At 49.0% G+C, this 12,191-nt stretch overlaps 1 protein-coding gene across 1 annotated transcript; it reads right to left on the bottom strand.

Moving 5' to 3' along the window:
- Positions 1 to 2,811, bottom strand: TFF1 (trefoil factor 1; the record flags this gene model as incomplete). Its single annotated transcript, XM_084754351.1, has 3 exons — positions 1 to 78; positions 782 to 934; positions 2,736 to 2,811. The coding sequence occupies 3 exons, from the start codon at positions 2,809 to 2,811 to the stop codon at positions 62 to 64; spliced, it is 246 nt and encodes an 81-aa protein (XP_084610477.1). The 3' UTR covers positions 1 to 61.
- Positions 2,812 to 12,191: the final 9,380 nt, after the last annotated feature.

Below are 12,191 nucleotides of genomic sequence, written 5' to 3'. Positions count from 1 at the left end.
CCAGTGCCTGGGTTGGTGGTGGTGCCAAGTCTTGATGCAGCCCCGTTCTCTCGGGTGGAATCTAGAAGGGACATTCTTCTAAAGAGAGCACAGATGAAAAGAACTCATGTTGTTTTCCTCTTTAAATGACTGCAGGAAGCTTTGACTCTAAGTACCAATGGGAACAGTCTTTGTAAGACATAAACTGTCAGGACTGGAGAAATGGCTCAATTGGCAAAGTGCTCGCCTTGCAAGCAAGAGGACCTGAGTTCAATCCCCACACAAGAACTTGCACTATGGTGAATCCCAGTACTGAGGAGATGGAGCCAGAAGGGCTCCCAAGGCTTGCTGGCCATGCAGCCTATTACTCATCTCAGTGAGAGACCCTGTCTCAAGAAGGAAGGTGGATGGCTCCTGAGTAATGAGACATGATGTTGACCTTGGCCTCCATGCACATGCATACACATGTCCACATGTGCCTGCGTGCACACGCCCACTTACACAAACGCACAGAGAGAGGCTGCCTTAACAGTCTGCTTGCTGACCCCTTCACTCCTGCTCCGGAGAGCATCCGAGGACGTATCTTGGATTCAGGCAAAGAGCCAAGTAAAAGTGGTCCTCTCCCTTGCCAGACTTTCAGCCCTGGCCCTTCACCTCTAGACCTGGATCCAGCCATGTCACAGGCATCCAAGCACCACCAGACAGGTAAAGACCAACCAGTGACACCGCCTGGCCCCACAGTCTCACGTAGTCCTCCCTACTAACCAAACCCTTATCTCAGCAATGTTAAAAGTGACTGTACCTTCTAGAGGCTCTTGGACGGGCATAGGATGGAAACACCATGGAAATCCACGGACAGTGTTATCAAAACAGCAACCTTTGTCCTTGCACTGCTGGGGGGTGACACCAGGGAAGCCACAATTTTTCCTTTCTCGGGGGTTCATGGTACACGTCTCTAAAGTAAGGACAAAAAAAGCAGAGAGGTAAGTCATGGGCTAGGTTCCTCGAGTTGCCCACGGTCTCAGTAGCTTCCTTCTCCGAGGAAACAGGACACTACCCGCTGGGATCCAGGTTCAAATTATGCAAGGGGATTATAGTCCTCACTTGCAGATGCAGAAAGCCTAGAGCTCTGGGACAGTTTGAGGACCAAGGCTGGCACAGCCGCACCTGCTAGGTGATGTACCACGTGGTCAGCACACTGTACTCAGCTAACAAATAAATCCTTGGTGAGAACTATACTTGCTGGCTAGGTGTAGGAACAGACTTGGCAAAAGCCAGGCACTGGGCCCAGTGACAGCATGCAGAGATGGAAGCAGAGGTCTTACCGTGCCCTTCCTTTTGCTCCAGGAAGCCGGTGCTCATTCCCAAGGATGTAGCTTTGTTTCAGATTTGACAGACAGCCAAGTAAAAGAGGGGCCCCTTGCCAGGCTTTCAGGCCTGACCCCCGCCCCCAGCCCTAGACCCAAATCTAGACACTAACAGACCCATGAAGGACAGGAGCCACACAGTACAGTCAACCATCCCAGTGTATGGAGGGTAAACTCAGGGATCCTGGGAGCCCTCAAGAAGGGCTGAGGACCGTAAGACTAAAGGATGGAGAGAGGGAGCTTCTTCTAGAGGAGGCTGAGAGGATGACAATAAGTATCCCAGGCACATATCAGAGGCCAGAGGCCTGGGAGGGTGGGAGTCATCAGGGGCTGCTCTCAGGGCTCTTCTCTTGTGTGAAGATCCACTGAAATATTCTGAAGAAAGGGCTCTTATCTTTCAAGATAAGATCGGGACCTGGCATCCATCTGCTGGTGGCCTCTGAGGGGCACCAGTCTCCAAACTGTGGTTCTGTTATAAAGCTAAGGTGACTATTGGCCACCCTGCAGGACAGCCAGGGGTCACAAAAAGCCCTGAAGCCATGGGAGAATCAGCAGCCAGAAGAGGGAGGGATATTTCTGCTCTCCTGGGGCCTCCAACTCCTCTTCCCAGAGGACTTAAAGATCTCTGTCCTGCCCACGTATTTGTGGTCGCGTGAGGAAATTATTGAAAGCGGGTTCCCTTCAGGAGTGGCGCAAACAACCACTCTATTTTATAGGATATATCTTTATATATCTACGGATAAATCTCTATGGAAGCAGGATCAAGTACAACATGTGACCCAGAAACAGGTGTTGAGCTCCTGAGTCCAGGGAATGGGGGGCGGGGGTTGGGGGAGGAGTGCAACTCCCACACTGGCCACTGTCTCACACCTTTCGTTGATACCCACCAGGCAGATGCTGTTCCCAGTCTACAGGCAAAGCAGCTGAGACAAGGTCATGGGTCACAAGGTCCTCCATCCCCGTGAGGGATGAGGGCCAGGTGGATGACACAGGGCTATGGGAGGGATTTGGCTCCAGGGACTCAGGATCAGGATGGATCTGTTGAAGGCCTAGTTACATCATAAGTGGGGCAAGGCCGCCTGCCGGGGAGAGACTGGCTGAATGTTTGGAAATGAGGATTTAAGATGAGTATAACATCCACATCATCAAGGGAAGATGGAGGCCTGCTGCAGAAGCCCCATTCTCCCTGCACCCTTATAGGTCCTCCTAGCACCCCGCCCTGCTGCTCCATCCTTCCCTGCTCTTGTAGTCTTGTAAACAGAGTAATGGCCTTCAAGGGCTCAGACCATTGGCTGCATAGGGAAAGGCTAGAAATAAACAACCTGGTCACAATAGCCTCTGGAGTCCAATATCTGCTGTGATCAGTGGGAAACAAAAGGCTCTCCTTACCTGCCTGCTCCTGGGCGAGGCTGCTGAGGGCTAGCATGAGGACCAAAGCGAGGACACAGGTTACCTTGCGCTCCATGGCAGCTTCACAGGAAGACCACGAGTGACAGGTGAGCCTCTGACCGAGTTCTTGCCTTTATACTGCTGGTCTGTTTGCTTGGGGTGAGATAGCATTTGCCAAAGGAGGGTCCACAGTGAGTAAGATTACAAGGTGTTTCTGAGATGCAGTCATGGGCTGAGAGTGTGCTGATAGGGGAGGCTAGTCCCTCTTGTAGCGTACACTGGGAAACCAGGGTAGCTCCCTGGCACGACCTTGATCTAGACCCAGGTGGTATTAGCAAAACCCTCCTGCTGAGTTAACAATGCCTCCTCAGTCAGAACTGACTCATAGCAAGAGACTGCAGGGAGGCCCTGCTGCATCAACAACACCCCCTTCCAAGTGACCCAAGAAGAGCCAGTGAGCCCCCAAGTGATCCAAGAAGAGCCAGTGAGCCCCCAAGTGATCCAAGAAGAGCCAGTGAGCCCCCAAGTGATCCAAGAAGAGCCAGTGAACTCCCAAGTGATCCAAAAAGAGCCGCTGAGCCCCCAAGTGATCCAAGAAGAGCCAGTGAACCCCCAAGTGATCCAGAAGAGCCAGTGAGCCCCCAAGGGATCCAAGAAGAGCCAGTAAGGCCCCAAGTGATCCAAGAAGACCCAGTGAGCCCCCAAATGATCTCAGGAGAGACAATGAGCCCCCATGTGATTTAAGAAAGAGCCAGTGAGCCCTCAAGTGATCCAAGAAAAGCCAGAGAGCCCCCATACTTCCAAAGTAGGTACATGCATTGTGTCAACCACTTGGAGGATCCAGGTCACCTGGTAGCAGGAAGTATGGGGCTGGGCAAGCTAAGAGGGGAAAATAAAGAGCCAGCTCCCTGCTGGCATGACTCTCTCCTCTACAGGGATGAACCTTTAGGATGCATCTTTCTAGCATCCCCTTCATTCTTGCATGTGCATGTGAGCAAAGCATTCCTAGGTCCCTTACTGAGGAGCCGTGCTCAGTGGGAGCCTGTCCCAGTGACAGCGTTGGGCCCTGAAAGTTTGGAAAGAGTTCAGGGTCCTCATCAACACTGTACATGAATCTTGACCAGCTCACCTAAGTGATTCCTTCTTTTATTTTTCTATTTAAGATGAGACCAGGCACATTCTGGGTGCTGTGGCCATAGACCGTTATTGTCTTTGCAGTGGAGTCCTTTTAGGAATAAGAATAAAAGAATGAAGGAAGGAAAAATAATCGTATACAAGAGCTAAGTGGAAAGCAGACACAGTGTGCTGCCTGGCACCTGCTGCTCCTTGTCCTCAGCCTTTGCCTCAATGTCCCCAAAAAGGCGCTCTACCTCCTGGGTCATAGTCTCTAAGAGGATGCCCTGTGCCCAGCACTCTGACTTACCCTCCTCTGCCTCTACCTTCATGATTGATCTCATGATCGAGCACGTGCAGCCACTCTGTAATGTCTGCTCACTGTTTGTACCCCTCCCCTAGACTGGAAGGTTCGTGAGAGCAGACTGTTTTGTTCTTGGGAGTGGCCCAACTTCAAGACCACAGCTTCAATAGGCATCAACTGTAGCTGTGAAGACATGAGTGAGTGAATGAATGAATGAATGAATGAATGAATGAATGAACCAACCACAGCAAAAGTGCTCTTCCTTTGGAGATAGACCAAGAGACCTTCATGCTAGCCTGGAAGAGGCTCTTACTAAGTAAGCCCCAGAGATCCTCGGGAGAAGAGCACGGATCAGAATAGAAGTACCACTCCCTTTTCCCTCCACTGCCCTTAAGCAAGGCCACAGGAGAGGGTCTGACAGGTAGAACCGGGGGCCTTCCGTGAGAGAGCTGAGTTCATCACACCCAAGGCATGCGGGGTTTCCTTGGTTCACAATGAGAGGGCTCAGAAAGCAGCGTGGAAACTGTGTGGCAGCTGAGAGACACAGAGCACAACCGACTCCAGATCTGTGTGGACCCCAGATAAACATTCACACGCATGAAGAAGCAAGATGAGCTCTGCCCGCCTGTCTGTGGTAGTGAGAGGGGGAGATGGGGAGAGGAGGCTCATAGGTGCTCATCAGCAAAAGACAGGCGAAAGGCTTGAAGTATATGGAAATGTCATTTTTGTCACACCGTGACCTACTCTACATGCAGTATTACATTGGGTACCTTGCATGAGAAGGAAATGAATTGGCCACACGAAGACATAGAACACAGTTATGTCAAAAGAGTCCACCTAAGACTGTAGATACTCAAACATCAAATATTGGCCAAACTAGGCCATCACCTAGGTAAGAAACACGCAGACACATATGGAAAGGGAAAGGCCCCGGCCTCAGCACAATGGCACGTAGGGGAAGAAGAAAATGAAGAGAGGGCACAGAAGCCCTCCATGCTTCTGCCGGGGTGTGGTTTGCTGAAGAAAATAAAGAAATTCTTCAAAGGCCAGTGAAAGCCAGTGCCATTCCCTGGGGTGGATCTGGGGATGCCCAGTGCTCCTGCAGGGCCACCCTAGGACCTCAAAGCTGAAACACCACAGAGACACCTACAGACCTTCACTTAGTGCACTAGAAATAACCACGTTCCAGAAGCAACCACAGTGTCTGTCAACAGATGAGTGTGTAAGAAAGTGATGACGTATTCGCAGTAAGGTTTGTGCAGTCATGAAAAAGGATGGTATTTTGTCATCTGCAGGAAAACAGAGGGGACTGGAGAGCATTGTGAGCAGGAAGTCAGGCTTGGAAAAAGCACCATCTGTGGAACGGAAACGAAGAGGAGGGCACCGTGTTCACTGAGATAAGCCAGGCACAGAAAGACATACACTCATGTGCAGAAGCTGAGCAACTGAGCTCACCGTGGAGCTGATGAGCACTGGGGGGCTGGCTGGGGTGTCAGGAGCGAGGGTTGGAGACGGCGGACGAAAGGCATAGGGGACAGTTAGAGAGGAGGCTAGCTTCTGATGTCCTTAGACACACAGTAGGACAGCCATGGCCGATAACAGTTTAGTGGACCTTCGTGTTGGTGGCATAGAAAGTTGACGGTGTCAGGCGACAGACATGCCAGTTGCCTCCATCTCATCACTGCGCATGGCTACCATACTCACACATCACACTGCACCCTATGAGCGCCGATGTAAACAGCCAAGTGTGGCAGCCCATGCCTGTAATCCCAACACTGGGGAGGTGAAGATAGGAGGACTGTGGAGGGTGCCTCACTGGCAGCCGACTTAATCTAATTAGCAAGTCCGGGTTCAGCGAGACCCCCGGCTGAAAAAAAAAATATGGTAGAGAAAGAGACCTGATGTTGACCTCTGGCCTGATACACTTGCATAGTGAGTGCACCCAGCCTACACACTTACATGTATACAAACAAAATACAAGTAAAACTCAGCTACTGGGTCCTGTAGCAGACTTGCGTGCTTTGCAAGCTGGCCCATCTTGCTGCCTATGGGAGCAGCCCTCCTGGGGCTTTCCCATGTCTCAGCTCGGGCTGACAGTCTCCTACTCCAGCTCTTCCCATGGAGGGAACTTGGAATGGGGGCGCCAGTTTCTCCTGTGCTTCCTGCCTACTCCGCCCAACCACACCCAGCATGGTGCACCCTGCCTCCACCTCCCCTGGCTCTGGGTGTTTGAGTGGCAGGAGAAGGGTTGGGAGGAAATGAGTTTACAGTGCACCTGCCCTCCCCATAGTGGTATCTGGACTGGATCCAACAATCTTGGGGCCACATTCTTGCTTCTCCACCTTGCTGGCTTTAGGAGCCCAAAGGGACTCACAATGTCTTCCTTCCTCCTCAAATAGCCCAGGATGGGGAGGCAAGCCCATGTCCTATCAGGCCTCAGGCTAACACGGAAATTGCAACCAGTGAACATGAAGCCCCCTTACCTACCAAGGTCCTGGGAGATCTGAGGCACCAATCACTCAGTCAGGGATGCTGAGACACCCTAGCCATCAGGGATGCTGAGACACACTAGCCATCAGGGATGCTGAGATGCTGCTGAGCGCAGCACTGAGCTTCCGAATCCTCCTCCAGCCAAAGGAGGAATGGATGAGCAGTGCAGTAGGGTGCGGGTGCCAAGAGCAGCTGGTTTATGGCAAGAGAACGATGACAAGGATTGGGGTCCACTGGCTTCTTCGGGGAGACCTCTATAAGCTTCCCAGAAGAGGGAAGAAACAGCTCTAAGAATGTCCCCCAAGAACAAGGCAAATAGACTGTGGGCAAGGGAACCACAGGCAGGAAGGCTATGTATAAGGAGGCCAGAGAGAGTGGGCAGGGAGCCGGGACAGGAAGGCTATGGGTAGGGGGGGCCTCTGGCTCCCTGAGCTGTGGACCATGAGTAGGCGGACATATCCAGTTCACTCTCCCCAAGACCCCTGCCTAAAGTGGAGCAGCCCTCCTCTCAATGAATGTCTCCAGACAACCACATCGTGAAACCATCTTGTCTTTACGCTCAGTGAAACGAGTCACACGCAGACACACAGACACTGCGCGATCTCACACGCCTGTGAAATGGTGAAAGACTGACCTGGGGGAGCAGGGTGTCGAACAGTGGTCACGAGGGTCAGGAAAGCATGTGGAATTGGAGCACTGTTGGTCAAAGCAAGAGAAGACTAAGCTTAAGAGATCTTCGGAGCAGTGCCATGATTTGTACTAATGACACTATTAGCATGGAAAATTCTTTTTTTTAAATAGATTTATTTATTATGTATACAGTGCTCTACCTGCATGTAACTCCTGCATGCAGAAGAAGGTACAAGATCTCATTATAGATAGTTGTGAGTCACTATGTGGTTGCTGGGAATTGAACTCAGGACCTCTGGAAGAGCGCAGCCAGTGCTCTTAACCTCTGAGCCATCTCTCCCGCCCTAGCATGGAAAATTCTAAGACCTGATTTTAACTATTCTTACATTAAAAAAAAAAAAGTCCATATGGTGACACTCAAGATACTTCAGTAACTTGACCTGGGCCAGAGGGATGGTTGGTGGGTAGAGGTGACTGCCGCCAAGCCTGACGGCCTAAGTTCCGCCTCCAGGACGCCACATGATGGAAGGACAGAGCTGACTCCTGCAAGCTGTCCCTCTGACCTCACACGGGCACACATGGCACACATGCACCCCCACAAAAATTAAGTAAATAGATGAATAAATGTGTGAAAGAGCAGTTTGGCTTAAGCGGCTCACGAGGTACACGTTTTGTTTTTTAATTGTTTGAGGCAGCGGAGTAGAGGGCACGAGGTCCGCGTGCTCACAGGGAAGTACTGGGGAAAGCAGGAATGTTAGGCACTCAGCCTTGTCTCTCCCATGGAAGGGATTTATAGCTATTTCCACCCAGAAAATGGGGAGCGGATGTAGCTAATAGCCTGGTGATCTGTGTTATCTTGGGGGCCACTTGAATCCCCCAGACTACTATGTCTGTCCCAGACTCTTCCTCCCTAAACCTTTATCCTGAGCAATGTTTCTCAGTCAAGAGAACCCATTTTTTCCCCCCTTCAAGACAGGGTTTCTCTGTGTAGCCTTGACTATCCTGGACTCATTTTGTAGTCCAGGCTGGCCTCAGACTCACAGAGATCCACTTCCCTCTGCCTCCCAGAGTGCTGGGGTTACAGGTATGCGCCACTGCTCCTGCCTATTTTTTAAAATGATTTATTTATTTTTATTTTATGTGCATTGGTGTTTTGCTTGCATGTATGTCTGTGTGAGGGGGTCAGATCCCTTGGAACTGGAGTTACAGACAATTGTAAACTTCCATGTGGGCACTGGGAATTGAACCTGGGTCCTCTGGAAGAACAGGCAGTGCCTTTAACCATTGAGCCATCTTTCCAGGCCCTAGGACCCATTCTTATGTGAAGAGGCCAAACAGAATTTGTGTAAGACTTATACTTTGCAAAGAGTTTTGATGTAGTCATTCTTTAACTTTTATCGTGACAACTGTCACCAGGAAATTTTTTCCAAAGTTGTACTATGTTTAAAAATGTAAAAAATAAACTCCCCGGGGTCATACACTAAACATTTGAACCAACACCAGCTAATTAAGTCAGGTAAAACTGGATTTCCATCTTGCCTCACACCAAGCAATCATTACTCTGCCAGCCCTGGTGTTCACAAAGTCCCCCACACAGCAGGGTCTGTACTTATAGCACACAGTGGCTTTGAACTTGTGATCCTTGTGACTCGTCATCCCTGGTGCTAGGGTAACAACAGTCAGGTAGCACCAGGTCTAGCTGTGCACACGTATTTTAAAACATCATTTTATGTGTCATAAATGTATATAATTTTACTTCTGAATTTTAAAATTAATAAACTAAGATGTATATTAGATATATGCACATGTATGTATATTTGTGTGTATATACATATATATTATATATGAAATGACTTAGTAAGGGGCCCACAACAGTTTTCAGAAGTCCCGAGGCTCCCGTTGGTGCTGATGTGGGATCCATAGCCCCTCAGCTAGGATGGGGGCCATGTCCCCAATAAAGGGCCCTAGAGTGAGGCTGTGGGACCATCCGCAGGTGTCTCTCCTATACCATACTGATGTCCTGACCTCCAGCAGCTGACACTGTGCCCTCAAAGATGACGAAGTTCAGGTGGAGACAGGGTGGATGTGATTGTTTCCTTCTAAAACAAGAGACCCGGCCACAGACACATCCTGTGAGTTCACTGAGGCAGCCATAGAAGCCAATGCAGTCTGGATCCTGGTGAAGAAAACCGTGAGGACCTTCCCAGACAATCAGTACCAGCTCTGAGCTGACTCAGACCCTCAGACGCCCAGACTCCATCCGAGTCTCCCGAGAGCAGCTGTGGGCTGCAGGTGCCTCTGGCCCCACCATGTGGGCAGCAAGGGCTCGCATCCTCCCGTATTGGAACCATCACTTGCAGAGTTTGAGGATTTTCAATCTATGTAGAGAATAATACAGCTACACTGTTACAGCCAAAGGAACTGGGCCCTGCAGTTTAAAACAACCTGAGAGGAAAATGGAAGGCAGCACAGGTGCTAGGACTGACAGGGTAAGAGAAGGTAGGTCTGTGGCTATCTCTGAGTTCCACTTCCCTATTAACTCAACTACTAGTCGTGAAGGATTAACGTTCATCATTGAAAAGGCAGTATATTACGGCGCAATTCAATAATTTTGCTCTCCTCAAATCAAAAGGAGTGACGCTGCCTTCCTGTCCTGGCAGGTGAGTCAGAGGGTAAGATACGGGGCTGGTGTTTGACTTTTGGGGGTGTTCCTTGGACCCACACCCCACTGATGTACTTTCCCTGAAGCTATTTCTGCACACCTTCCCTGAAGTCAAACACAGACTTGAGGTGAGCTGTGGGCTCCTGTAATCTTTCAGATATCAGCCGCTGGTGAGCGGAGCCACCCGTTCCTGCCCAGTGAGCCCTCCTTGCCCCACCCCATAAATCCCAGCGCCTCACTCCACGTGGGCCAATGAGGGGCAGAAGATATCCAGGCTCACGAGTGGTATATGATGCAGATCTCCAAGCCCTATGCCTTGTCCTCTTTGCCTCTTGTCACCCTCCTCCTCTGCCTCCCACATCAGCAGCTTCAGTGCTGGCCCAGCCTGGCAGTGAGTGAGCATGTCACAAAGGGGACGGCACCATGATTTTGAAGTGTTTAAGTGGGAGGTTTGGATAGTTTCCCTGCGTCTTTTCTATTTCTCTATAAAATGAGACAATGAAAAGTGATTTCAAAAAACTGCAGAGACAGGCAGATCTCAGAGAGTTCGAGGCCAGTCTGGTCTCTATAATGAGTTCCAAGCCATCCAGAGCTACAAAGTAAGACTCTATCTAAAAATAAAAAATAAAAAAAGGTTAATAATATTGACAATGCTATATTAAAACTGACAGCATTTAAAAGAGATAAGACACAAATAACTAATGCCATGAATATAGCAACAGATATCACCACAGACCCTACAGCCATCTAAAGGATCAGAAAAAAAAAAAAAGATTTGTTTTGCTCGTGATATAGTCGCTAAGAAGACACAGACCAATTCCTCAAAAATTCCAAACTGCTAAACTCAATTAAGGTGAAAAGTTGTTCCAAACAGTCCTACAATCTTGCAAAATTTTGAATTCATAGTTGGATTTCTAGGTCCAGTTTTTAAAATTAATACCAATTTCACATGATTTCTCTGGAAAACAGAGACTGGTGAATACTTCTTTCTTTCTTTATTTATTTATTTATTTATTTTTGGTTTTCGAGACAGGGTCTCTCTGTGTAGCCTTGGCTGTCCTGGACTCACTTTGTAGACCAGGCTGGCCTCGAACTCACAGCAATCCACCTGCCTCTGCCTCCCAAGTGCTGGGTCTAAAGGCGTGCGCCACCACACTCGGCTCTTCTTAACTAATTTATGAGCTCATTATCACCCAAATACCAACCAAAGCTAACCAAAGCCAACAGATCAGGGTTATTCGTGAACTTAGGCACAGACTTCTTCAAGAAAACACCAGTGCATAAAAAGAAGTATATGCGAAACCAATTAGGATTTCTTCCAATTAGGTAAGATCGATAGAACTCTAAAAATGGCCACAACGTGACTCACCATAATAAGAAACTAAACAAGAAAAATCATACAACCATATCAACTAAAGTAGAAAAACCAACAACATGTAGCACCCGTCTGTGGCTTTAAAAATCTGGAGAGATGGCTCAGAGGTTAAGGGCACTGGCTGCTCTTTCTGAGGTCCTGAGTTCAATTCCCAGCAGCCACATGGTGACTCACAACCATCTATAATGAGACCTGCTGCCCTCTTCTGGCCTGCAGGTGTACATGCAGTACAGAGCACTGTGTACATAATAATAAATACATACATAAAAGATAAATAAATAAAAATAAAAATCTCTTAGAATTGTGGTTACAGAAAAGCATCCACAAAATGCTCTGGCGATGTCGTATTTACTGGTGAAAGACTGGATGCTTTTGTCCTAAGGTTGGGAGTAAAGAACGGATGCTCCTTCTTATTCAGTGTAGTAACTGAGATGGTTGTTACGTAATTAAGAGAAACATACACAGATGAGACTAAATAAAACTGTTTGAAGATGTCATGACCACATCCACCTACATAAGGTCTTCAGGAGGTAGGGGTGCAGCTCCGGAGTGCGTCACATCATTAGCCTGTGCCCTCGAGGTCCTGGGTGAGACCAAATTCCAAGGAAACTAAAAAAGAGCTAAAGAGTCCAGCCAGGCTGCAAAAGCCAGCTGCTCCTCCACACACTGCCAGGAAACGTGCAGAAACACTGAAAACCCTACTGCCCTTACAGTCCCTCAAAAAATGAAATACAGAGTGAGACCTGTGTGCAGAACAAAAACAATGGCAAAACAAAACAAAACAAAACCCGACAGACTCCCGAAGACAGTTCAAAGGAAGTAAAGAGCCGGGCGTGGTGACACATGCCTTTAATCCCAGCACTTGGGAGGCAGAGGCAGGTG

Source organism: Acomys minous (genome assembly GCF_964271855.1).
Source record: "Acomys minous genome assembly, chromosome: 13".
NCBI classification, from domain to species: Eukaryota; Metazoa; Chordata; class Mammalia; order Rodentia; family Muridae; genus Acomys; species Acomys minous.
Note: the sequence above shows the minus strand (reverse complement) of the source record. Positions and strands in the feature narration are given on the sequence as shown.